The 24767-nt window shown below is 48.0% G+C and overlaps 1 protein-coding gene across 1 annotated transcript in view; it reads right to left on the bottom strand.

Moving 5' to 3' along the window:
* The window catches only part of MYO18B (myosin XVIIIB), a 218838-nt gene that overhangs the window by 101533 nt on the left and 92538 nt on the right, over positions 1-24767 (bottom strand). The window contains exons 25-28 of the mRNA XM_061169252.1: positions 11889-12008; positions 11495-11603; positions 8173-8297; positions 3566-3720 (exon numbers count right to left, since the gene is read on the bottom strand). Of these exons, the coding sequence (XP_061025235.1) occupies positions 3566-3720; positions 8173-8297; positions 11495-11603; positions 11889-12008 (509 nt within the window). The remainder of the gene's footprint in view (positions 1-3565; positions 3721-8172; positions 8298-11494; positions 11604-11888; positions 12009-24767) is intronic.

Below are 24767 nucleotides of genomic sequence, written 5' to 3'. Positions count from 1 at the left end.
AGCTTGCTGAGAACAGCTAGGGAGAGAAAGAGAATTAAATGATGGAGGGTTTGTGGATGTGGGGTAGGAATCCTGAACACCAGAGGGCAACGCTGAGGGTTTACAGTTTCCACAAAAATACCGGACACTTATTTAAAATGTGATAAAAACATATACACAAAAATAAAAATAGAATAAAACTATACAAATAGAGAATAAGAACAAAAAACATATAGATATATAGAAAAAACTAACCTATCAGGTTTGCTGACATACGCCAAGGACCTTTAATTCTACAAGGCCCAGGTTTGTCATCTAATATCCATTGATTGGTATATGAATGTATTTATCAGCACAAACAAGGGATATTCAACATTTCATATTGTGCATGATACTGTGGGGCTCATGCACTCATTAGCCATACTAGAGCACGGTTATTACTGATAGAATGCTGGACAGTTATACATTCCATCTTGTCTTCATTTGGTTCCTAAGCAGAAAACACAGAGACTGGACAGTCCTATGGGGGCCGTCAGGGAATGAGGAAGTACCTCCTTTGGAGCGCACCTGCCCCTCCACGATGGTGACCACTGGGTGGGAAGCGCTTCCTGGACTGGACATCATTCCACTCATCAGCCTCTGTCCATATCACAGGCAAGGAAACTGGCAGAGGCTCTGACAAGCCTCAATAAGATGTGACTTTGGTCACTTGCCCTCAGCCCACACAGAAAGGCCACCTGCTCCAGGGAACTGGGTGTGGCCAGAATGGCTGAACTGGGCGTGGGGTTTTGGCCTTGGTGAGAAGAAGGTCTCCCTTGTTACAAGATTATCCAGTGTCCCTTAACGCTAGATGGTCATTCAAAGCCTCAAGACTCCTGAGAGAGCCAACTACAGGTCATATGAGGGAGCCCTACTGTTGGAAGGGCCCAGAGGCTTTCTGATTGGCTGTTGGTGACATCATTCAAGAGGCACTATTCGCTGCCTCTGAATGGCAACACTGATGATGATGATAATGGTCCAGCAGTCCCAAAATGCCAGGCTCTGAGCTGGGATCCATGGGGTCCTTATAACAATTCAGTAAGAAACACATTATAACCATTTCATACAAGAGAAAACTGAAGTTCAGAAAGGTGAAGTGATTCAGCCAAAATCCCAAAGCGGGTTTGAGCCAGCTTCTCTGCTGATTTAGCTGGTCCCCCATCTACCTGTTCATGCCCTGGAACAGGGAAGGAAAGACAGTGGGGGCCAGACAGTGATGGATGTTTTAAAGGAGTCCTTACTGGGCCACCTGATGCCAAAGAATGCCTCCAACAGACCCTAACTTTTGGAACACACTGACCGACCAACTGCCTGAGGCCAGAGGGACTCATACCTTTCACCCCACTAGGAGCGGGCTGGGGGTCCAACCTCCCGTGGCTCCAGCACAGGCGTTATCCCTGTGGAAGCAGCTGGGAGCTCCATCAGCCCTCGGAACTGAGCTTTGTGACCCATGAGTAACCATGGCAACAAGAAGCCAAACTCAAATGGAGCCTTTCTGGGCCACTCTGAACTTAGAAGCCAAGGTGGGGCAGGGAACTCTATCAGCATGGAGACATCACTCCATCCAGAGCCCAGCAAACTAAGGAGGCAGCTGCATCTACACTTCAATTAAACTTAAAGAGGTGTGAGGAAGTAACACTAACTTCTAGATCTTCAGGCATTCTGCCTGAATTTCCACCGTTAGACACAGACTTCTACCCCCTTATGGGCTCCCTGCTAAAATGCTAGCCCACCTAGAAAGGTAATGGCTGCTATTTGCAATGAGCATCAAAACATAAATTAACTTCTGCTAAGATATGGTAGTGGAGTAGAGAGCATGACAGGGCAGGTAAGTCTTAAGAAGAAGAAATGTAAGTATGATGAAATGGGGACTTTCCCGGGGGCCATCATGGGGAGGTTCTTGAGGACCTGGAATGAAGGATTCTGCCCAAGGGGGTCGATCACAGGAAAGACCAGAGAGATGGAATTTTCTGGCTGCATAAACTCCAAGGGCAGAACCCTGCCCCCTGCCACCCATCAGAAATCTGAAACCCCCTCATAAGGCCTCTCAGAAGTGGAACCCACAGATAAGGGCCAGAATTGTCACAGCTGGCAGAAGCCTGAGGGGTGATGGGGTCCCACTTCTCAATTTACAGACAGGGGTCTGTCAGAGCCACTCTTCAGCACCAGGTGGCCTGCTTAAGTCCAAGGACGGCTCTGAAACATCAGTCGCTGTCTGGCCCAGACAGGTAGTGTCACTTGACAAGGTCACCCAGGAAATGACCAAGGTGGGACTAAGCCATTCTCCCCACTGCAAGGACAAGGTTTAGCCAGAGCATCCATGGGAAGCTGGAAAAGGAAACAGAGTCAGCTATCAGCAAGAAGAGAATAAACTTCTCTCATTTTGGGGGCATACTAATAACACCCCAAAGAGCTTCTTTTTTTTTTTTTTTTTTTCCCCAAATGAAGGAGCCAGCTCAGGAAAGCTCAAAGGTAAATGAGAGAAACAATATTTAATGCAGATCAAGTTCAAAACCTGTGCCGGTCCCATGGAAATATAACTCAGCTTGTTACCTGTTGGAAATAGGCGCCCTCGGCAAAACCACATACTGGCACACATAGCAAGGTTTTTCTGTATTTTTATCCCGGACCTTCTCAAAGAGGCTGTATTTCATCTATTTCCTCCTAGGAAGTTTCTATTAGGGCTTATCTGGCTCAGAACAGGACCCCTGCACACCTTTACCCTCACCAGGTGAGCTGAAGAACTTTGGACACAGCCAAGGAATCCAGGGATGAAGGCACCCCAGGAGCTGAGGTTCCACGTAAGGAGGCCTGTGAGTGTAAACCTGGGCTCCTGGTCTAGGCTCCACCCACGGAAACCTGTGACAGCACCGCCGGAAAGCAAGCACGGGAACCAGTGTGCAGATTCAAGACTGGCATCTTGTTTGTGCACAAAGCCCAGTCCCTGCCAGAACTGCTCACGTGAGCTGAGAGTCTAAACTTCAAATGAAAAGGGCACTGACTCAAGTTTTTGGCCTCCTCACCATTTTCGACAGTGGGAATAGGAACCAGACTCTAGTCCTGCGGGATCTACCAACTGTATCATCTAGTCTTCACCACAAGGGGGGCGCTCCACCTAAGGAGAAGAATCAGGCTGAGAAGGGTTGAATGACTTGTCCAAGGTCACACAACTAGCAAGAGGCCCAGCTGGGACTTGAACCAGCACTTGCACCCCTAACCACCAGGCCAGGCTGTCTTTGCCCTCCACAACGAACTCTACACTTGATAAGTGGGGATGCGGAGGCCCAGAGAGGCCAAGAAAGTTCCCCAAGCTCACATGGTCAGTTGGTAATAGAGCTGAGACTGGATAACAGAAAAGAATGATTTCTTGCTGGATTCTTGGGAGAACCATATAGGAATGTGTGAGGGGAGAGAGAGGAAAATTAGAGCAGAACAAGGATGGTAGGCTCCATGGACGAAGAGCCCTGACTGAAGTGGAGGGGTTTGGAAGAATCCGGAGACCCCAGAAGACCCCAGCGCCCAGGTGACGACGTGGAACGCGACTCACTTCTTCTGCTTCTTCTCTAGCTCGTGGTTTCGGCTCTGCTGGTTCTCCAGCAGGAAGTGGGTGTCCTGCAGGTCGCAGGTCAGATGGTGGCACTTCCTCTTCAGCTGCTGGGCCATCCTCTTGGCGCCCTCGTAAGCACTCTGCAGCTCCCCAAGCTGTGGGAGGAGTAGAACGAATCAGCCAGCTCCGTCAGCGCCGAACTGTCCCCTACTTTCTAGGTCAAGTAGCTGCTGTTTCCAGTGTGAGTGTAATGGGCAGAGAATAGGCACGGGGGCTGGAGCGACCCCGTCCTGACCACTTTTCACCTGTGTCACCGTGAGGAAGCTACTTCTCTGAGCTTCAGTTTGCTCAGGGATAAAACGGGGCGGGGGTGTCTATCACTCTCTTAGGGTTTTTAATTTTCCTCAGTAATCCTCCTGCCAGTGTGCCCACAGATTCTTTACATGCCCTGCCTCAACTCGACAGCCCCTTGAGGACTATGCATAATTGATATCCCCATCAGTGGGCATAATCTGGGGAGACGCATGCGGATCAGCCATGAAGCAGCCAAAATGGCACATGGAGAAAATCTGACCAGGAAACCCCTGAGACGGGCTGTAAAGGTCAAGGCGGTAACTGGCACTTGAGATGGGCTGGCTTCCACAGGGACACGCGCTGCTGGAAACAAACGGAAAAGCCACGGCACTTGCATCTTCCTCCAGGAAACACCCTCCCAAATGTCCTAGTTTAGATCTGGGAGAGAGGGCAACTCAGCACACTCGCTTTGAAGAAATGGCCTCATTAAAGAATTGCTTTAAATAAGCAAAACGCTGAGTTAATGAAGCCTGTAATTCTAAATTCAGTATTTGAAGGCAAATGGGATGTTTTCATATATTCTGCTGCTCAGAAAAAGGTTGCACTTTTATTACTTTTTAATGTAGCATGAGTATCCCTCCTTCCTTGGGGAGGCTGACCCGACTTTATAATTTGTTATAGAAGAACTGGGCTGTTTCCCTGTGGCTGTCCCTTGCTGGTTATCTATCTATGTCTTCTGAGGATCATGATACAATGTCCATCTTGGAAGTGACCCCTAAAACCATCTCCAGAGAGCCTCACTTCCATTGTTTATAAAATCCCGTGTGATCTCTTCCTGGCCCACCTCTGCAAGTTGATTCCATGATACTTTTCTCTCACAATGAGGAGATATATATATATATATATATATAAAATAGCAGGACAGGAAATGTGACCTCAACTCTTATTGTGCTTACCTCTAATGGGGACACCAAGAAGTAAGCAGATAATTACAACACAGCATGATGAGGCTTGTATCTGGGGAAATAATTCAGGGGCACCCAACCCAATCTGTGTCAGGGAAGACCTTCTGGAGGGAAGGACATTTAAGCTGAGATCTTAAGGTTAGCTGGAGATATCTAGGTAGGGAAGAGAAAGAAAGTGTTCTAGGAAAAGGAAACAGCATATGCAAAGGCCCAGAGGTGAGAAAGAATAAGGCTTTTTGGAAGGAGGGGGAAAAAAAAAGTGCAATGGAACAGAATAGAGTCCAGAAAAAGACCCACAGAAATACAGTCAGTTGATCTTCTACAAAGGGGCAAATGCTATACAGTGAAGCAAAGACAATCTTTTCGACAAATGGTGCTGAAACAACTGGTCATCCACATGCAAAAAAAATGAATCTAGACACAGATTTTACACAAAAATGAACTTAAAATGGATCACAGACATAAATGTAAAATGCAAAACTATAAAGCTCCTGGAAGATAACATAGGAGAAAACCTTGATGACCTTGGATTTGGCAATGACTTTTTAGATATGACGCCAAAGGCACAACCCATGAAAGAAAGAATTTATAAGCTGGACTTCATTAAAACTAAAAATTTCTGCTCTGCAAAAGACATTATCAAGAGAATGAAAAACCACTGACAGGAAGAAAATATTTGCAAAAGACATATCTGATAAAGAACTTATCCAAAATATACAAGGAACTCTTAAAATCCAATGATTAGAAAACAAACAACTCAAATAAAAAAACAGGCCAAAGACCTTAACAGACACTTCACCAAAGAAGGTTACTGATGGCAAATAAGAATATGAAAATATGTTCCACACCTTATGTCATCAGGGAAATTAAAACAAGATACTACTACACACCTATTAGAATGACTAGAATACAGAACACTGACAACACCAATTGCTGACAAGGATGTGGAGCAACAGGAACTCTTACACATTCCTGATGAGAATGCAAAATGGTACAGCCACTTTGGAAGACAGTTTGATGGTTTCTTACAAAACTAAAGATACTCTTACCATATGATCCAGAAACCATGTACTTTGGCATTCACCCAAAGGCACTGAAAACTTACATCCACATAAACACCTGCACATGGATATTTACTGACAAAACATGGAAGCAACTGAGATGTCCTTCAGTAGGTGAATTGATAAATGAACTGTGATACACCCAGATGATGGAATATTATTCAGAGCTAAAAAGAAATGAGTTATCAAGCTATAAATGAAAAGATGTGGAGGAACCTCAAATGCATATTCCTAAGTGAAAGAAGCCAATCTCAAAAGGCTGCATATGGTATGATTCCAACTATAGGACGTTCTGGAAAAGGCGAAGCTATGGGGACAGTAAAAACATCGTGCTTGCCAGAGGTTGGGGGCGAGGGTAAACTGATGGAGCACAGAGGATTTTTAGGGCAGTGAATCTATTATGTATGAAACTATAATATGGATACATGTCATTATACATTTGTCCAAACCCACAGAATATATGACAGTAAGGGTAAACCCTAATGTAAACTACAGCAAACTACAGTCCTTAGTGATGGGTCAACGAATGTTCATTGATTGTAACAAATGTCCCACTCTGGTGGAGGATGTTGATAATGGGGGAGGCTATGCAAGTGTAGGGATAGGGGGTAGATGGGAAACCTCTGTACCTTCCTCTCAATTTTCCTGTGAGCCTTAAACAACTGAATGGGTTGGACTCAGTGGTGTGCTGGAGCTGTCTTGTACCAACTTACAAGAGCTGATTCTGCACATCTCTTCCCAGTTCCACATTCAGTAACATCACAATGGTAGCCTGAAATTGGCCATGGTGGGAACATTTACACCACGGAAATCGGCAACTGGCAAACATTACACATCAGGGTCTGTTTTTAGAGCGACAGTTTATCAGCACACCACTGGTTAAAGTGTAGACTGGGTAGAATGTAGACTAGGGGTGGTTGGAGACAATGCAAAACAGAGGCCAAATTACTTTCATCTAGATATGCCAGACAAGGTTACATTATATTTGTAATGCCCAGCTGCACTTTCAAGAAAAAAAGGGAAATTGTAGGATGTCAGAAATGCAGAGGACACAAAACAAGAACACTCATGGTAGATGCTAACACTATGGCAGTCAAGGTGGGGGAGAAGAAGAGCAGCAGAAAGATCCAGAAATATCCCTAATGATAGAGGCTGTGTTCAAATGCCCAGAGGGAGACAGGAGACAAGGCCTTGGGGCCATGGAAGGTGGGAGCTTGGAAGGAAGACCCTTGCACTAAGCCAGGACCCTGAAAGAGCTGCACCTATTTGACAGGGGGCAAGGAAAGCTCCACCCATGGCCTGGAAGGTGGTTAAGAATGCTTGCTGCCACTCTGGCTCCCAGTCAGGGAGAAAGGATTCCCATGAGAAATCAAAACCCCAGGTCTGTGCCTCATGTGGGTTCAAAGCTCAGACTGACACTTTGGACATGCTGCAAAAATCTGAAATGCAGAATTTATTTAGCATAACCTCGGGGGCTGCTGCAGAAGAAAAAGTGCAAAAGTGCTTCTTCTAAGAGGAACACATCCAAAAACATAAGACTCCATTTAAAATCAATAAAAAGGTTTTTAAAATTTTTAAAATAAGATCAACTCAATTAAAAAAAAAAAAAAAGCTAAAGACACATAAAATCTCACCATGAGTCAGAAGGGAAAAAAGGAACATCTACAATGCCGACTACGTGGGGCTGGTGTGTGGGAGGCGCCTGTGGAAGATGAACTCACAATCAAAATTTATAGCACACACAGGCAAACAATTCCCAGCGACAGTCAGTCTAACTTGCGATAACAGAACAATCTGAAAGAGATGCTGAAAGATCCCCTGGCTGCTGTGTGGCTGAGGGGAGAGGCTGGAAGCAATGAGACCAGTTAAGAGGTTGTTGCTCTGATATAGGTGAGAGATGGAGGTGGAAAGTTAGGCTAGAGGCAATGGGGGCTGATATCATTTGACTATTTTAAGAGCACATTACAATCATTTTACAGATGAGAAACCTGAGACCCAAAAGGTAAGAGTGCTTTCCACAAGGTTAAAGCAGAAAGGGAACTGGAACTCAGGTATCCCGAGCTCACTTTCATGTTCTTTAGTCCACAGTGTAGAACATTCGCATGTAGAGAAACTATTACCCATATCCCATAGCGACCTTCATGTGTAATATCAGTGGAGGTGGAGAAGCACGGAACAGGTGATGCCCTCTCTCCCTTCCTGGGTTCAGCCAACACCCTGAAGAGGGAGGTGAGACCCTGCCCAATTGCTGCCAGTTTTGCCACCCAGACTATCTCCACCCCCTTACCTTCTGCTCCAGCTCGTTCCTAGACGCCAGCTCCGAGTCCAGCCTCTCCTCGGACTGCTGGAGACGCTTCCTGAGGAACTCGTTCTCCATCTGAGCACAGTCGAAGCGCATCTGCCACTCGTCCGCTGTTTAACAGAGTCAGAGAGGCCAGGACGGGAGGCTCAGTGAACGAGGGTGGTTCTCTCCCACGGTCTTAGCTCTTTGTGCACAATTTCACAGTGTTAATAGAATTCCTGAGGCTCGACCTCAGGCTTCAGATTAGGAAATCCCACTTTAAGTCCAAGCTTTAAAAACCACTTCCTCCAGGCAGCCTGCCCTGACTACCTCCAGGTGTCTAACATTATTGACCACTCACTATTTTAAGCTTGGTCGTTTTACACTGTTCAATTTCTCTACAAGTGTGCAAAGACCTTTTTTTCCCCAAGGAAAGTCCATAATTTTTGAGGGTAGGGGAGCTGTTTTAGTCATTTGCGGGTTTCTCCACACCCTCTAGAAGAGTTTCCCACACACAGCCATTCCCCCCCACATGGTAACACAAGTTCTCCAACTGGAGTCATCCTACTGGCCTACCACACTGGGTGACAGAGAATAAAATCAGTGACTGTTGGTTGAATTAATTAACAAATAAATCAATGAGCAATAATTAAAGTGTCTATTAAATGAAGAGCAACAGACACACTGGTCGCAAGATGTCTCTACGTGATAGCAAAACAATCCCTTGATTTGGTAAAAATCTAAGAAAAATCATTTGCTGGTGTGACGAAAACTGTCTGGCTGAAGAGAACAGGCTGCAGTAAGTTGTGATATCTTTTAACTGAATAATAGAGTAACATCCTTTAAGGTAATGGAGATGTGGAAAACACTGCACAAATGGACAGTTTAAGATACAGACCCATCCATTCCTCCATCCACCCATCTGTCCTTCATCCATTGTTCCATCTACCTTCCATCCATCCAAACACTCACTGGGCACACTACTCCACACCAGGCACAAGGGATCATGAATAAGAAACCATTCTATCTTCTGGAAGTATCTACTTGTAGAGACAAACATGTAAAAATTCAGCTTCAACACAGGATGACCAGTAGTCTCATAAAGGAACTTAAGGAAATCCAGAAGAGGACTCAAACTCATAAGGGCAGCAAACTCTGTTTTGTTCATGATTGTGTCCAAAGGACTTACTACGATGCCCAGCATATCATAAACGCTCCATAACTTTCACTGGAGAGGTGGGTGGATGGACGTTAGGGTGCACGGAGAGGTGGGTACGTGGATGGATGAATGGATGGTAGGACTGAGGTCTTGTAGGAGGTCACCCCAATAGGGATTCTCACATAAAACAGAAGAATGATATAACTGTAAGAAGTCAGAGCCTCTTCAAGTTTCCATCAAGGTAAATAATATCATGGTAGGAAAGGAATCCTATCTCCCCGCCAGGTAAAAAGTCTCAAGTAGCAAACAGCACAGCCTGCAAAAGGATTTCTGAGGCAGCCTGTGTACTCTGTGCTCCAGAGAGGGGTGTGAGTGGGCTGCACGAACAGATGAGGAAACTTCTCCATTCTTCAAGGCTGATTTCCACCTCCAGCCTCCCTCCCCATGGGCACCGTTTTTCACCAGTACGTATAAGTGAGCCCTTCATTTTCCAGGCACATCTTTCCTGGGCTTCTCTGACCTCCCCATTTACATTGCAAGTTTCTTGAGAGCAGGGCCCAACTAAAATTCTTCTATAAACCACCCCCCGACACACAACAGGGTCTGGCTCAGTGCTGGACGCATACCGTAAAAGGTTCTCTTTAAATACTTAACCATGTAGAGTGGGAAAACATATATATTTTTAGTAATTTCTACTGCACCTTGATCCATAGAAGAGGCTGTGGTGCCACTGCAGTGGTGTGGTTAAAGTGTTTTATTGCTTCTTTCAACTTTCCTGTATTTTAGAGATTTTCTGTAATGAGTATGTATTACTTTCATAATGAAAAACAAAATATTTGTGGATTAGCTTCCTGGAATAAGCATCCCGAGCTGAAAGCCTGCACAGCTAATGTGCTCATGAGCTAAGCGCATTTCCCCCATCGTCCGACTCCCGTATCCTTGCACAGGAAAACAAATGGCCGGGGAGTATCATTCAGACATAAATCACGGTCAGGATGGAACTGGGGCTGATGTTCTTCTGGGGAAATGGTGCCGGTTCTGGGCCAACACATTCCCCACTCCCTGCGTGGATCCTGCCTTGTTGGGTCTCAGGTATCTGAGAACCTCAGACTCCTCTGGATTAACCTCCCTGGTAGACACCTGCCCTGGGGGTAGCCAGGATGAGAGGATAACGAGAGTAGAGCAGGAAGCAAATGTGCCTTGCCTCTCCTCCACCACCTCTGGCCTTGGCTCCTCTGAGCGTCCCTGATGTTTCTAGGGCACTGATTCTCTGGGGGCACTGAAGGAATGATATCAACGTTTTATAAAGGCTGACAGACACGCTGGGAATCCTCCTCAGCTGACTCATTTAGACTGGGGAGAGGAGGTGACAAAGACGTCATCCTACCCATCCAGCCGTGAGATGTGAGTCCCCAGGTTACCGTCTAAGACGGGCTCCACCAGGAACCCCTGGCTCCTCCGAACATACCTCTCATTGGGCAATTCAGGGGTCCCCTCACCCTCTCTGCATTCATTCAGTAACTGCTAAGGGCCTGACGTCACTTTTAAATGGGGACAGTAGTCGCTGCTCCACAGGCGATGAGCAGGGATAATGATCCCGCTATCAGTAATAATCAGAAATAATGACAAAGTAACTAACAGCTATTCAGCATTCTGTACCATGCACGTGGCTAAACACTTTCCATTAATCATCTATGGCTACATCCATTTGAAAGATGAGAAAACCGAGGACCGATAATGTCTTTGCCCAAAGCCACCCATCTAATAAGCAATGGAGTCTAGAGTCAAATCCAGAAATGGGATTTTGTAGATTTCACTTTTTAACCACTGAACTGCCTTCCTCAAAAATTATATTAAAAAGACTCATATAAATATAAGGGTGCCTTGCCCATCCATAGAACCACTATATTTTTAAATCATTCTTTGCATTATTACTAAACAGCACCTGCCACACTGATAATTTATTACTTGGGATATTGTTGGATTATCTGTTTAATGACTGTGTCTTCCACTGGGCTGAGAAGGCAAGGACTGTTCCTTTCTCTCCACCAACGTCTCAGCCCCTAATGCAGCGCCTAGAGCATCGTGAGCGTGCAGTACATGTGAATGAATGGAATAAAAGGACAGCTTTTCCACCAGCGTCTAATCCCAGGGGTCCCAGTGGCTCACCTCCTCCAGTGTGACTCCTTTCCAAATCATTCAAGCGAATTTTCTGCTGGGCTTCTTCCAAGTGCTTCTCCACTTCTCCCAAATTCTTCTGGACTTGCTCATACTTGCTCTGGAAGAGAGGCCTCAAGGTTTCAAACTGGAGCTAGACAGAGGCCATCTCACCTAAGGTGCCTCCAAACCAGTACTGGCCACCTACCCCCTGCACAGTCTTCACCCAGGACACCTCCAAGGCCAAGACTTAGGAAGACTCAAATGTCCTCCAGGACTCCGAGCGTGGGAGTTGGTAAGCCTGTGCGTCCCAGATGTGAGCCCGGGGTTGGGGCGGGGGGGCAGGCCCACCTCTCCCAGCCACTCTGCTCGGCCGCTCCCACCCCCAGCACTCCCGACCACTCGCCTTTAGCTCCTGAACTTCCCGGGAGGCCCGCAGCCGCTCTGCCCGCTCACTCTCCAGCACCTGGCAGGCCATGTCCCCTTTGAAGCGCTCGTCGGCCAGCTCTGTGGTCAACTCAGCAATCTGGGAGGGGGAGGGTTAAGGCAGGGTTACTTGCTGGCGCTGCAAACCCTTCCCTCTCCACACACACTCCACAGGACCACCCTTGGACTAATCACTGGGTCTTATCGCAAGGCAACCCTTCAGCATAAGGTGGTTAAGAGCACGGACGCTGGAATTTTACTGGTCTTGGTGTGTTAGGATTCCTGGCCCAACGCTCTGAACTAGGCAGGATGCCTCTCGGATGCTCAGTTTTCTCAGCTTTAGCGGGGTGGGGATAACTGATAGAACTGTCGTGAGAACTGAGATAATCCACATAAAGCTTAGCACGGTGCCCAGCACATAGTAAGCGTTCAATTAAAAACCAGTTATTCTAGTAGAAACTCTCCTTAGCCATCCTTCAGGGAGCCATCTCACTGGACCAACCAACAGGCTCCCTCAGTAAGACACACTCACAGGTGCCCATCCCCCAAGGATGCTCTCAGCCAGGAAACCCCTCCATGGTTCCCCAGGGTCCACCTGCCTCTACCAGGTGACAGCCACGCTCACCCGGTATCGACTGTGTGTGCTCCCAACCTGTTTATGTCTCATACACTTTTACCAACATTACCTATCCTATTAGCTATTACATAAACCTGTAAAATGTGACCGGGCAAAGAGTTTCCATGAAAACTAGGTTGAATGCTTTGGAGGTAACAAATACAAGTGAGTTGCTTCTTAAAATTCTGTCAAACAGGTGTAGGTGCAAAAACTATAAAGAAAAAAACAGAAGTAAAAAATTTAGGCTTTTGCATTCAAATTTCTTTGCCATTTGCTCTGCTTTAAAGAAATCAAAACTGGAAATCATGTAGCTGTGTGTTAGGGGTGTGGTCCAAAAAAGAAGTAGATCTGGGGTCAGACGCTCATCCTCAAAGGGCTTTGGTCCTACCTCAGTGAGTTGAGGTAGACACGCTTAAAGTTAAAAATAAAAATGTTTATTTTTAAATGAATTCCCATTTGCACTGACTTCTCCCCCCCCGCAAAATAACCAACCAACAACAAACACCAAACGAGTCAGCGCTTCTGTGGTCTTATTGTTCCAAAATACAGCCTTCTGGGTTAAAGGATATGCCGAAGAAAGTGAGGAGAGAATCATATGAGTGGACAGTTTAGACCAAGAGGCACAGAATTGACCTTGCACAGAAGAGGAGTCCTCATGAAACTGAGGCTACCCCTTGTGCGAGGCAGTGGCTCAAGTCCAGAGGGAGAGAACGAAAAAAAAAAAATAGAGGCAAGAACCCCGTACAGTGTTCAAGTTCAGACATAACAACTAACATATTGTGTGACCCTGGACAAGTTTCTTCCTCTCTGGGGCTGTGGTCACCTGAACTACAAAATGCACTGAATTAGGTGATGTCTCCTGTCCTTCTGGCAATCCCATTCTATGCCACAGATCTTGCATATAAAGATGTCAGAACACCACAGTTCCCCATCAGACCCTCTGTGTGGTACCGAGGGGCGGCTGTGTGGTGCTCTCACATACACTCGAGGTAGCCCTTCTGGTGTGGAACCCAGCCCCCGTCAACACTATCAGCTCACAGGCGGCCTCAAAAACCACTCAGCTGCCCCATGAAGGAGGAGGATGCAGATCTATATGTTCTGACATTAAAAAAAAAAAAAAAAAATCCCCAAGTCATATTGCCAAGGGGAAAAAGAAAGCAACGTTGCAGAATAGAACGTTTGGCATGTTTCCATTTTTGTCTGTACTTGCACAGAAAAAGGCACTCCCAAACTGTGAATGGGGATTTCCCCCCCCGCGGATCCCCGAAGGATGGACTCACAGAGGACTCCAATTTCCTTGTGACGCATTTCTGTACTGGTGACTTTTTAAACCGCTTTTGTAATCAGAAAAACACAAAACAAAAATATCTTTTTTAAATAGTCTAAACCATAAATTGAGCTGGGGCTGCCCTGTCCATTCTATGCCCCCCACCTTTCTTCCTCCTCCAGCCCATCAGCTTCACTCCCATCTTGCTGACCATACCAGTGACAGCTCAGGCCAAAATGCCAATTTCAATAAACAGAGGAAAAAACCAAGGCTTAAGGGGAGCGTTCTGAAGTCACACAGCAAGTGAGCAGCAGAGCGTAGGTGTGGACCCAGGTCCCTTACATCCAAGTACCGACCACCAGTTAAAGGGGAAAGGGCTCTCTGGCCCTGTTCCTGGCTGTCTTTGGGGTGTGGCTTCCTTTGCTATTCCTCACACTGTCGTCTCTAAAGTATTCATTGCAGTGACCTCGGACAGTTCTTTAAATGCAAATCTCAGGATCCTCAGATCCCCCAAACCGAAGTCTCTGAGGTGGGACCCAGGAATCTGAATTTCAACACACTCCAGGGTGATTCTTCAGCACCACAAAGTTTAAGAATTACTGCCGTAGAAATAGCTAGGATCGCCTCCTAATTTTGGCCTCACTTCGCTTTAGACGGGTTAGATTTGCCTAGGGATGTGCAAAGGCATTCAAGCTGGAAAAATGATTACTTGCAGTGGGTGCCGACTACAGGCCAGTGCAATCCAGGAGCGCCCCAGGTCACGCCCCTAAGCATGCCCCGCATCCGTGAGGTCAGCACTGACCCCAAACACAACTGTGTTCTCTCTGCCTCAGCCAATTAGTATGAAATTTAATTTGTGCTAATGGGCCTGAGCAAAGGGAGCACAAAATTAATTTAATGCATTAATTCTGAGTTCCACAGACCCAAGTCTGGAGACCAAAGGACAATTAGTCCCTTTAACCTGGGGAAACGACAGCCGCTTTTAATAGAGACAGTAGCCCCTGACCTCCCCCTGTCCCCACAAAGCCCTCTCCCTTCACACGTTTTGGGGTCTGGGGGCTTTGTCCGTGAGGTGAGGGGTAGGCACTACGCCCAGAGCTATTAGGTGAGTGCAAAATGAAGGCCAAGTTAATGAGGGGAGGGCCTGGTCTGCAAAGCCAGAAGGGTCCTCTGCAAATTGCTCCAGGACCAGTTAACCAGAAATTATTCTGGAAACCTCCCTGGGTCCATCACTTGGCCAAGTCATCAGAAACCCTCTTTCTACTTAGGGACAATGACTCCAAGGGCCTGCCAGAGAGGGGGGGACAGAAAGGAATTAATCTGCTGTACATTTTGCACAAACAGAAATAATATATCCTGCATGCTGACACCATGCGCAGTTTGGGGCAACAGTGGGTAACGGGGATTTGAAGGACGTTAGTGCCGAGCACACGTGGGGTCCCGTGGGCTGTCACTGTCACCTGCCCTTCATGATACAAGCACCCCTGCCCTCAAAGACTCCACTGTCGAGTTGGGGAGAGAAGAAAACCACATGTGAGGCGCCCACGTGTCTTGGCTCAACCCTGCCCTGGGCTCTTAAACTCAAGGACCCTCTGACCCCAAGTCACCTTTCCCGTCGAGAGCAAACAGCACCCTTTCCCTCTCCTCCTGTACTTTTCAGTTTAACCAAAAGGATTTGTTCATAATAAGCCCTCGAATGAGAAACAGCTCACTCATCCACCGCTGAGGACAGACATGAGCTTACTGAGCACTGGGCATAGACGCCTTACGAGGAGGGTCTTTGCACAGGGCAAGAAACAGAGGCACTGAGAGGTGAAATGATGTGCTCAAGTCAGAGCTGATGAGTCTCGGAGGGAGTCCGCGGGGGCGGCCTCACTCCCGGGTCCTGGCTGGACCTCTGTCCAGACGGTCCTCTGTCCCGCATCCACTGCCCAACTCAATCCCCTGCCCCTGGGCCCCTGGGGGCAGCAGAGCAGGAATCGTCGTCCTCCAGGAGCAGACGTGGAACAGCCGGCGGGTGCAGGTCAGCGGCCTGATAAGCCCTGGACCCCAACCACTCCACGGGGCCACGGCCAAAGGGAGCCTTGTGGACCCCCCGTAGAAGGGAAGCCCCCATCCCCATCAACCTGAGTGGCTAAAACAGAAAATGGAAAAAAAAAACCAGAAGAGAGAAAAGAGAGAGAGGCGAGAAAATGAATCGACAGGTGAAGGGCAGCCTGACGGCAAGGCCAGCGGCAGGAGGGGCGGGGGGGCCGCTGTCTGCTGGTCAAGGAGATTAAGCAGGTCTCACGGTACCTGCCCCTAAAGCTGCCCCAGGCATCACGGATGACTCAGGACAAATCTCCGGGGGCCCCCAGAGATGCAGGCGGACACCAGTGCAGGCACCACTGTATTTCCCTTCCCAGCTGGGGACGCCACCTGCTCGTAAGTAACAGTAATAGTGATAGTGACAGTAACAGTAATACCTTAGTCACAATCACCACCACAGACAGTGCTGATGGCGTGCCCAGCACAGGCTAACCCACAGAACCCTCACGGCAACGCAGACAGGCGGGTACTGACAGCTCTAGGCTGCAGATGAGGCACCAGGGTACAGGCGGCCAAGGACACCCAGCCAGCCAGGGGCAGAGCTGGGCTATGAATTATGGCAGCCTGGCTCCTGAGCCTTCACTTCTAACCACACCATCAAACTGCCTCTTGGGGGCTCAAAGAACATATGCTGAGTGAACAAATAAATGTGTGTGAACCAAGGAGTACATGTCGGTGGAGACGGGCCGCTGCTTTAAGAATGCCGAGAGAAGGGGCATCTCCTGAGCGGGACATGTGGGGATGGACACGTCACCGACTGACCTTGGGGGGAGAAGGGACAGTTATGGGCTTTCACGAGCATTAGAAAGGGTCTTCAAGGAACCCTAGCACCCCCCAAAAAGGTAATAACCCCTCAGATGCTGTCACCCACACATCCCATCCTGAGAATGTTCTTTGGTCCGGCCCCTACCTTCAGGATGGAGTTCAACCCTCTAACATGCTTCTCACGGCCCCTGTGACCCGGCCCAGCTTCATGGCCTGACCCCCACCCCGTAATCACCCTCGTTCCATGAGACACTCCAACCGCCAGGACTGCAGGTGCCAGATCAGGTCCCCGCTCTCTGTCTCTGCCCTTGCTCTGCCCTCCACCTGGAATGCCTCCCCACCCCATGGCCTGGCTGGGCCTGCTCACCCTTCAAGACCCCTCCTCCGAGAAGCCCTCCCTGAGCCCATTCCCAGTCTGGGTAGATGCTCCTCCTCGATCCCAGCCAGACCTGGGTGCCAATCCCAGCTCTGCTACTCACGGGCTGTGTGATGTCAGACAAATCACTTCCCCTCGACGACCTTCACTTTCCTCATCTGGGACGTGGGGGTACCAACACCTCCCTCACAGTGTGATTTGAAGGTAAAATGAGATGATGCAGGTAAAGTATTTATCACAGCACCTGGCACAGACACACTGCTCATTAAATGTTACTTTAATTACTAAATTCGGTACTATTCCATTCATTCATTCAACGCCCACTGAATGCTTGGAGGGGTGCAGAAATAGCTGAGATGTATCATTATCTTTGAGGAACTCAGTTTGCTGGGGGGAAGGTAAAAAATGTCAGCTGTGTATTAGTCACAGTGGTGATGCGTCAGAGGTAGTGTGATGGCTGCTTTACAGGCACCTCCCCAAACAGCCCTACACAGAGGAACGCGTAATATTACCGTCACCGTCTTACTCATGGTGACACAAGGGCTCAGAGTCTTGAAGAACCTGCCTACAATCCCGCAGCAATAAGGGCACAAGGTCAGCCGTCCCGATGGACCCTCCGCTCCTGTCCCAGAGCCCCGGGGCAGGTCACTGTCCTCATCCCCACCTCGTACAGCCCCCGCTTCTGCATTTGTGTTGCAAGGCAGGTAGAGACGAGATGACGGGCCCCATTTTCACCTGGGGAAGCAGAGGCACACAGAATGGACTTTCCAGCCGAGCCCTCCTCTGTGGGGCTTTGGCTCACCCCACCGTGGCCATCCTTGAACAGGCTCACCCAGTGTCGGCAGAGCCTCTGCAGCTGGCTGTCCGCCGGGAGGATGCCCTCCCCGGCATGTGCCCCCAGTGAAGGCCCGAGAGACCCTAACATCTTGAGTCAGGGAGGAAACCAGGCTGCTTTATTCTCCTGGGGACTAGGGGCTACCACATCCCGTCCCCACCGAGGCAGAGCGCTGTGCCAGAGCACGGAACCAGGTGTCAGGAGAGCTGGGATGAGGTCAAGGCCCGTGACCCCCAGCAAGTCACTTCCTGTCCCCTCCTAGAGGTCAGCTGCTGCTGGACACCGTCACGGCCATCAGAGTCACCTCCCTCAGGGCTGCGCTAACGCACTTCTGCCCTAAGTCTCCAGTCCCCGCTGCATCCCGGTGATTCTCTCGGCAATTCCTTACCCAGAAGTGAAACTTCCTGGGCTAATGAGGCCAGACATCGGGGCGCGTGGGCCTCCGTCTTTTGCCGTAAATAAGGTCCTGGATATATTCCAGAGAGAGAAGAGACCACCCCTCTCTCACGCACCGCCACGTGCTCCCGCAGCCTGCCAAGGGCTCCCTACCAGACTGGCTGCTTCCTTGTGAAAATAAAAAGCCCCACTTGGCATCCAGGCCGATTCTGCTTGAAGAAGATTTACAGCCAGCGACTCAGAGGCTCCTCGTCTCCTCTTCTGCTCCTTCGCAAATGAAGCACTCAAATCATTTTGCCATAACGTTGTCTTTTGACTAAGCCCCGTCCAATGGAGTTCCCACTGATGAGGCAACACCAAGTTTCAGCCATGGTTCTGCAGCTGTCTCCCCCCCTCTGCTGAGATAAGGGTGGGGTGCAGACGCCGTGAAGGGGGCTGGGGGTCTTCAGGAGGCACAGCCCTGAAGGAGTGTCTGCTCCCCAACTGTCAACAGAAACTCGCTTCCAAGAAAGGAGAACCGTGTGGAAGGAGATGTGGGAAGAGATACTTTGTATTAACGTTTCTCAAAGTGTGATTCCCGGACCAGCAGGTTCAGCATCACCTGAGAACTTATTAGAAACACAGAAGCTCCAGGGCCACCCCAAGCCACCGACTCAGAACCTCGAAGGCCGGGATCCAGCGATCTACATCCTGACACGTCCTCTCGGGGATTCTGACACACATTCACCACTGCTCTAACACAGCACAAGCCTCCCGCGTCAGAGTCACCTCAAGGCTTGGTGAAGAGGCACTGAAGGACCCCCACCTCCAAGATTCCCTCCTGGGTCAAAGCCTTGAGAGATGGGACCACGGAAGCTACAGGGTTAACAGCTCCTCTGGATGATTCCGACGCTCTTTAAAGTGCAAAAGCAACCAATATAAATCAACAGTAGCTTTGCCCAGGTCGTGGGTGGGAGGTGGTGGGGAGGGAAGGGAATTAGAGCCCTTTCTTCAAATAGAATCTTACTGGGGCCCCAACATGCTACATTCCACCAAATCTGAGCTGCCACTGATTGTAAGATGCACCGTTACAGAATGTAAGAAACGAACATGCGGCCAATTTTTAGTGTTAGCTGCCAATGACTGTTAAGATGCATCCTGAGTCCAGAGATGTACAAAGGGAGAAAATAATGTGCATCTGAGAATCGATAAAAACATAGAATGAAACCAAAAAAGTGCATATACTGTAATGGATGCAGGTATGGGAGTCCTGGAGCCCTCTGACCTCCTCCTCACCCTCTGGTGGGTCTGAAGAGACACAGGGCTTCAGAAAACACTTCAAATTACCACATCAGAGAAGGCAAGCCACAGAGTGGAAGGCATGTGTACTACTTAACATTGAGCAACTGACCTTATATCCACGGCATATAAAGAACTGCTACAAATCAACAAGAAAAGCAATAGAAAAGACGTGAAAGACCACTTTGCCAAAGAGGATAACCAAATAGCCAAAAACACGTGAAAAGGTGCAAATTAAAATCACAATGTTGTACAAGTGCACACCCACCAAAATCGTTAAATGAAAAAGGCAGATAATGCCCAGTGCAGGTAAGGATGTAGAGCAGGCAGAATGCTCACCTGTGGCCACGTGCAAGTGCAAACCGACACAAACACGGTAGCAAGCTGTCTGGCAGCATCTACGAAAACTGAACACAGAAATAACTTAAAACCCAGCCATTCCATCCCTAGGTGTATTCCTAACAGAAATGTATGACCTGTGCACCAAAAGACACGTGTGAGGCTGTTCACAGCAGGCTTGTTCTTTATAGTTGAAAAACAGAAACAACTGAATGTTTCTTTAGAGTAGAAGGGGTTAAGAGTGGTCTCTGCGCATAATGGACTACTCTACAGCAAAGGGAGGGAGTGATCCACCATCACCCATGACGAGGCGGATGAATGTCACAAATGATGTCAAATGAAAGAAACCAGACACAAATGAGTACACACCTTTGATGAATTTAGGCAAAGTGCAAAAACAGGGAGAAAACTAATCTATAGTGTCAGAAGTCAGTTTGGTGGTTACGGGTGGAGGGTAGTGGCTGAAAGGGGGGAATCTGAGGGAAGCTGGGAGTGACCTGTGTCACACTCTGGGTGCTGGTTGCATTGGTGTGTCCACTTTGTGAAAATTCACTAAGCTGTACACTTAAGATGTGTGCACTTTTGTGTATGTTGGACCTTAACATAAAGTCTAAAAGGCAGGAGGAAAGGAGAAACAGGAGGAAGAAGAGGCGGCAGAAAGGGGGGTTTGAGGAGGAAGAGGAAGAAATCCTAACACTCAGTCATCTTAATGTGCTTCCTGGATAAAGTGCTGCTTCGACTCCTGGCTGAATTCTCTTTATGGCACTGGCGTCACACCCTTGGCTTGCGTTTCAAGGAGATGCTACCAAAAGCATTCCTACAGACCCCTCTTGTATTTACTGTGTGAATAGTGCCCTTGGTGCCCTTTTAATGAGGATTCATGGGAGAAACTTCTCTAATATCTAGATTATCTCAATACCCTGAAAAGTTACTCTTTTCTCAAGCAACAGGTGTGTGTGTGTATGTTTAACCTAGGCACAACATGTCTATGGAATATCCTGTTTCCCTCTTTGCTTTGGTTGCTAGGAAGCTCAGTGTCAATATTTCAGCCCACTTTTAATGGTTCCACTCACCCATTCTGTGTCTATTCTGTACCTGGGGCCGGGCTGACGTGATAAGCAAGACACATCCCTGCCCTTGGGTTCTCCCAGTCTAGCTGGGACACAGGTGATTAGGTTGCACCAATCAATGCTGTGAGGGGAAGGAAGCACAGGGCCAGTGGTAGAATATAGTGGGGGCCTAACCCACCCTTAGAGGGTCAACGAAGGCTTCTTGGAGGAAGCACCACCTGAACTAAGTAAGAAGGGATGACCCGACATTTACCAGGTGAAGAGGGTGGAGAGGAATGTTCCAGGCAGAGGGAAGAGCACAGGCAAAGGCTGTGAAGTAAGAGTGAGTCTGAGGCCAGTGGTAAATGTCTATATTCTAACTCTTTCCCTGGTTTTCTATATTCCTCAACTCTTAGTTCCCTTTGCTCTGATTTTCTTAGCTTTAAATTTTTATCTTATTTTTTCAAGGCCCCATGCATTCAACTGTGTGTGATACAAAGACAAAAAGAGCCTGGACAGAATATTCCGTAGGTGCTGACATGTCTATGCTTGGTTCAGGTCTCAGAAGCCTGGCTCCCTCCCTCTCTCCTCCCAGTGTCCCATAAGCTGGAGCTCTAGATGCTAAAGGTGCTCACCGCATTCCTCTCTCCAAGTCTTGCCCAGCAGCTGACACATCGCAAACCCCCAAGTCCAACCTGACAGCTCGAGATGAATTACTGCATCAAGTGTCAGCTCAGCGGGAAGGAATTTCTACCGGGAAGTCACTGATATTCCCCACCAGCCCACAGAGCTCCGATTTTTTGCTTCTGCTGCTCTACTCATGGCTACTTCCGGCAAGAGAGGTCAGGCCGCTGGCCCTCTGGAGCCTCGATGGAGAATGTAAGGCACTCTCAGTTGTCATTTCCACTCCGCCTCACAGTCTCGTCCACGAGAGGGGCACCGGCTCATGGCGCAGCAGCCCCGCCCGCCCAGCTTCTCCTAACTCTGTGTGCAGACGTGACTCTCCCTTCCAGGGGCCCCTGCCTCTTGCCTGACCATAGGAGTGGTGTGGATTAAGCAGACAGAGGACCCTTGGTGGGGAGAGTGGACACAGTCACGGGGAGGATGAGAAGGGTGGAAAAGAGACAGCCCCTCCACCCCAACTTCATTCCATGTCCCACGTGAGCCAGCCAGGCTCAACTCAGGCTGTGAACGTAGGGCCAAGGAGGAGTTATGTTGGCTTGATGGTGAATCTAATTACAGTCCCCATTAGCCATCAACCAAACCAAGCAATATTACCAGTAATGATAACATCATAGCCTCGCTGGTAGAGAAAGCTCTAGTTTTGCTCTGGACTGAGCTTTATCTCATGTTGCTTCAGGACCTTTGCACTTGCTGTTTCTACCCTTCCTCCAGATCTGCACAGAGATGGGTACAGCAAATCGTTCTGATCTAGATTCAAATATCTCAGTCCACAGAAGCCTTCCCTGACCACTCAGGAAATACTGGCCCCCACTCGACCTCCCTCCACCGTCACCTCGCTCTGCTTAATACCTGCAGCACTCCACAATCTGAAACCAGTTTGCATGTTTATTTACTTGTGATCTGTCTCCCTCTATCGGCCTGGAGACTTGGTGAGGACAGGGACTTTGCTTTGTCCCTGGCTGTGTCCAAGGGGTCCGGCTGAATGCCTGCCACGCGGGAGATGCTCAGACATAGTATGTGATGAACAAGGGAATAAATAAGTTCCATCTGAACTTCACCAGAACCCTGTGAGGTACCCAGGGCTTCCTGAAGAAAGGCAGCGAAGCATTCAACTAGGGTGCAAAATTGAAGGGAGCACCGAAAACCTCAGAAATCAAGATAAATTAAAAACGTTAACGCAATCTTTAAGAAAATCAAAATTAATGCCAAAAATCTGTGATGACTAAAATATCAAACTTTTAAATAAAGAATCAAGACAGGATCCCACCGTGCAGAGTTCGTCACTTGCCTCACCCTAATCTTGGCCCGCAAACCCTGCATTTATTTAAAATTCTGATATTCTGCTCATCCTGGATTTTTTGCATGCAATTTATCTCTTAAAAGATACTGCATTAGGTCTTCCCTGGTGGCGCAGTGGTTGAGAATCTGCCTGCCAATGCAGGGGACACGGGTTCGAGCCCTGGTCTGGGAAGATCCCACATGCCGCGGAGCAACTAGGCCCGTGAGCCACAACTACTGTGCCTGCGCGTCTGGAGCCTGTGCTCCGCAACAAGAGAGGCCGCGATAGTGAGAGGCCCGCGCATGGCGATGAAGAGTGGTCCTCACTTGCCGCAACTAGAGAAAGCCCTCCCACAGAAACGAAGACCCAACACAGCCATAAATAATAAATAAATAAATAAATAAAGGGAAAAAGATGGTTCAATTAAAAAAAAAAAAAAAGATACTGCATTAAATATTATTTATCTCGCTGAGTTTTTTGGTGCCCCTTTCAATTCTGTGCCCCAGACACGTGCCTTCCTCTCCTCACCCTCATCCAGGCCCCGAGAGCTGAGTGGGACAGCAAGTTTTCCTTGGAGAGCTCTTTCGCCGTCTCCCCACAGCTCACTGACTGCGCCCCACATAATACTGAATGAAGACGTGTAGGGGGTCTGTAATTTGAAATCGTCTCCTTGGGGGCAGGGCCATCCGGTTCACGTCTTCATCCCCAGCCCACGAACTCAATCCCCAGCCAAAGAGAGAAAACCCCGGCCTGCAGTCACACACTCCCCCAGCCCAACCTTCCCCAGTCACGTGTCCCTTCCATCCCCCAGAGTCGGCCACTACGCAGAATCTGGCATTATTATTCCCATGAATATCTTTACACCATAACTACTTAGGTATATTCCCCAATCAATGTATAGTATTGTTGTGCACATTTTAAAAATTGATATGTACTGTAACATATCTTAGGCATTCTTTTGTAAATTAATCCTTTTCCTTCAGCACTTTGTTTTCGAGGGCAATCCATGTTGGTTCATGTATCTCTGGTTGAAGGGTCAGGAAACATCTTCTATAAAGAGCCAGATAGCAAATATTTTTAATCTCTGAAGGTCATACAGTCTCTGTCACAACTACTCAACTCTGCCTTTGTAGCACAAAAGCAGCCAGAGACTATGCACAAATGAATGGGCGTGGCTGTGTGCCCATAAAACTTTACAAAGAACAGGTGATGGAATGGATTTGCCCTATGGGCCACAGTTTGCCTGCCTCTTTATCCATTTTCACTTTGGTAACTCAGTTTTTAGTATAACAAAATATGTTCATCCATTCTGTCAACAGACTCCCTTTTGGGTGTTTACATTTCTTCAACATGACAAATGCTGCTGCTATAAGCTTCTTGTCTTTTCATTTAGGTGAGAGAGATTCTCCTCCAAGTGTACCTAGAAGTGGAATTGCTGGGCCATAGGGTATAGGCAGCTTCATCTTTCAGAGATAATGCTAGATTGTTCAAGAGCCATGAGATCAACTTACACTCCCACCAGCAGCATGAGTTCCTGCTGCTACGCACCCCTGCCAGCACTTGGCTACATCAGACTTCTGGATTTTGCCCATCTGAAGCGTGAAATGACACCTATTGTCGTGTTAATTTACATTTCCTGATTGCTAGTTAGTTGCTCATCTTTTCATGAGTTTATTGGCCATCTGAATTCCTGATCACAGGAACTCTTGTTCCTGGGAACTGCCAATTCCTAATTTTTGCCCATTTTTTTTAACTGGAGTGTCTGCCTTTTTTCCAGTTGATTTGAGGAAATTCTTTACATATTCTGGTTACTCTGTCAGTTATATGAGTCGCAAATTTCATCTCCAAGTATGTGGTGTGTCTCTATTTTATGCTCTGACAATCAGA

Source organism: Eubalaena glacialis, chromosome 15, assembly GCF_028564815.1.
Source record: "Eubalaena glacialis isolate mEubGla1 chromosome 15, mEubGla1.1.hap2.+ XY, whole genome shotgun sequence".
Taxonomy (NCBI): Eukaryota; Metazoa; Chordata; class Mammalia; order Artiodactyla; family Balaenidae; genus Eubalaena; species Eubalaena glacialis.
This window is presented reverse-complemented; position numbering and strand designations above follow the sequence as displayed.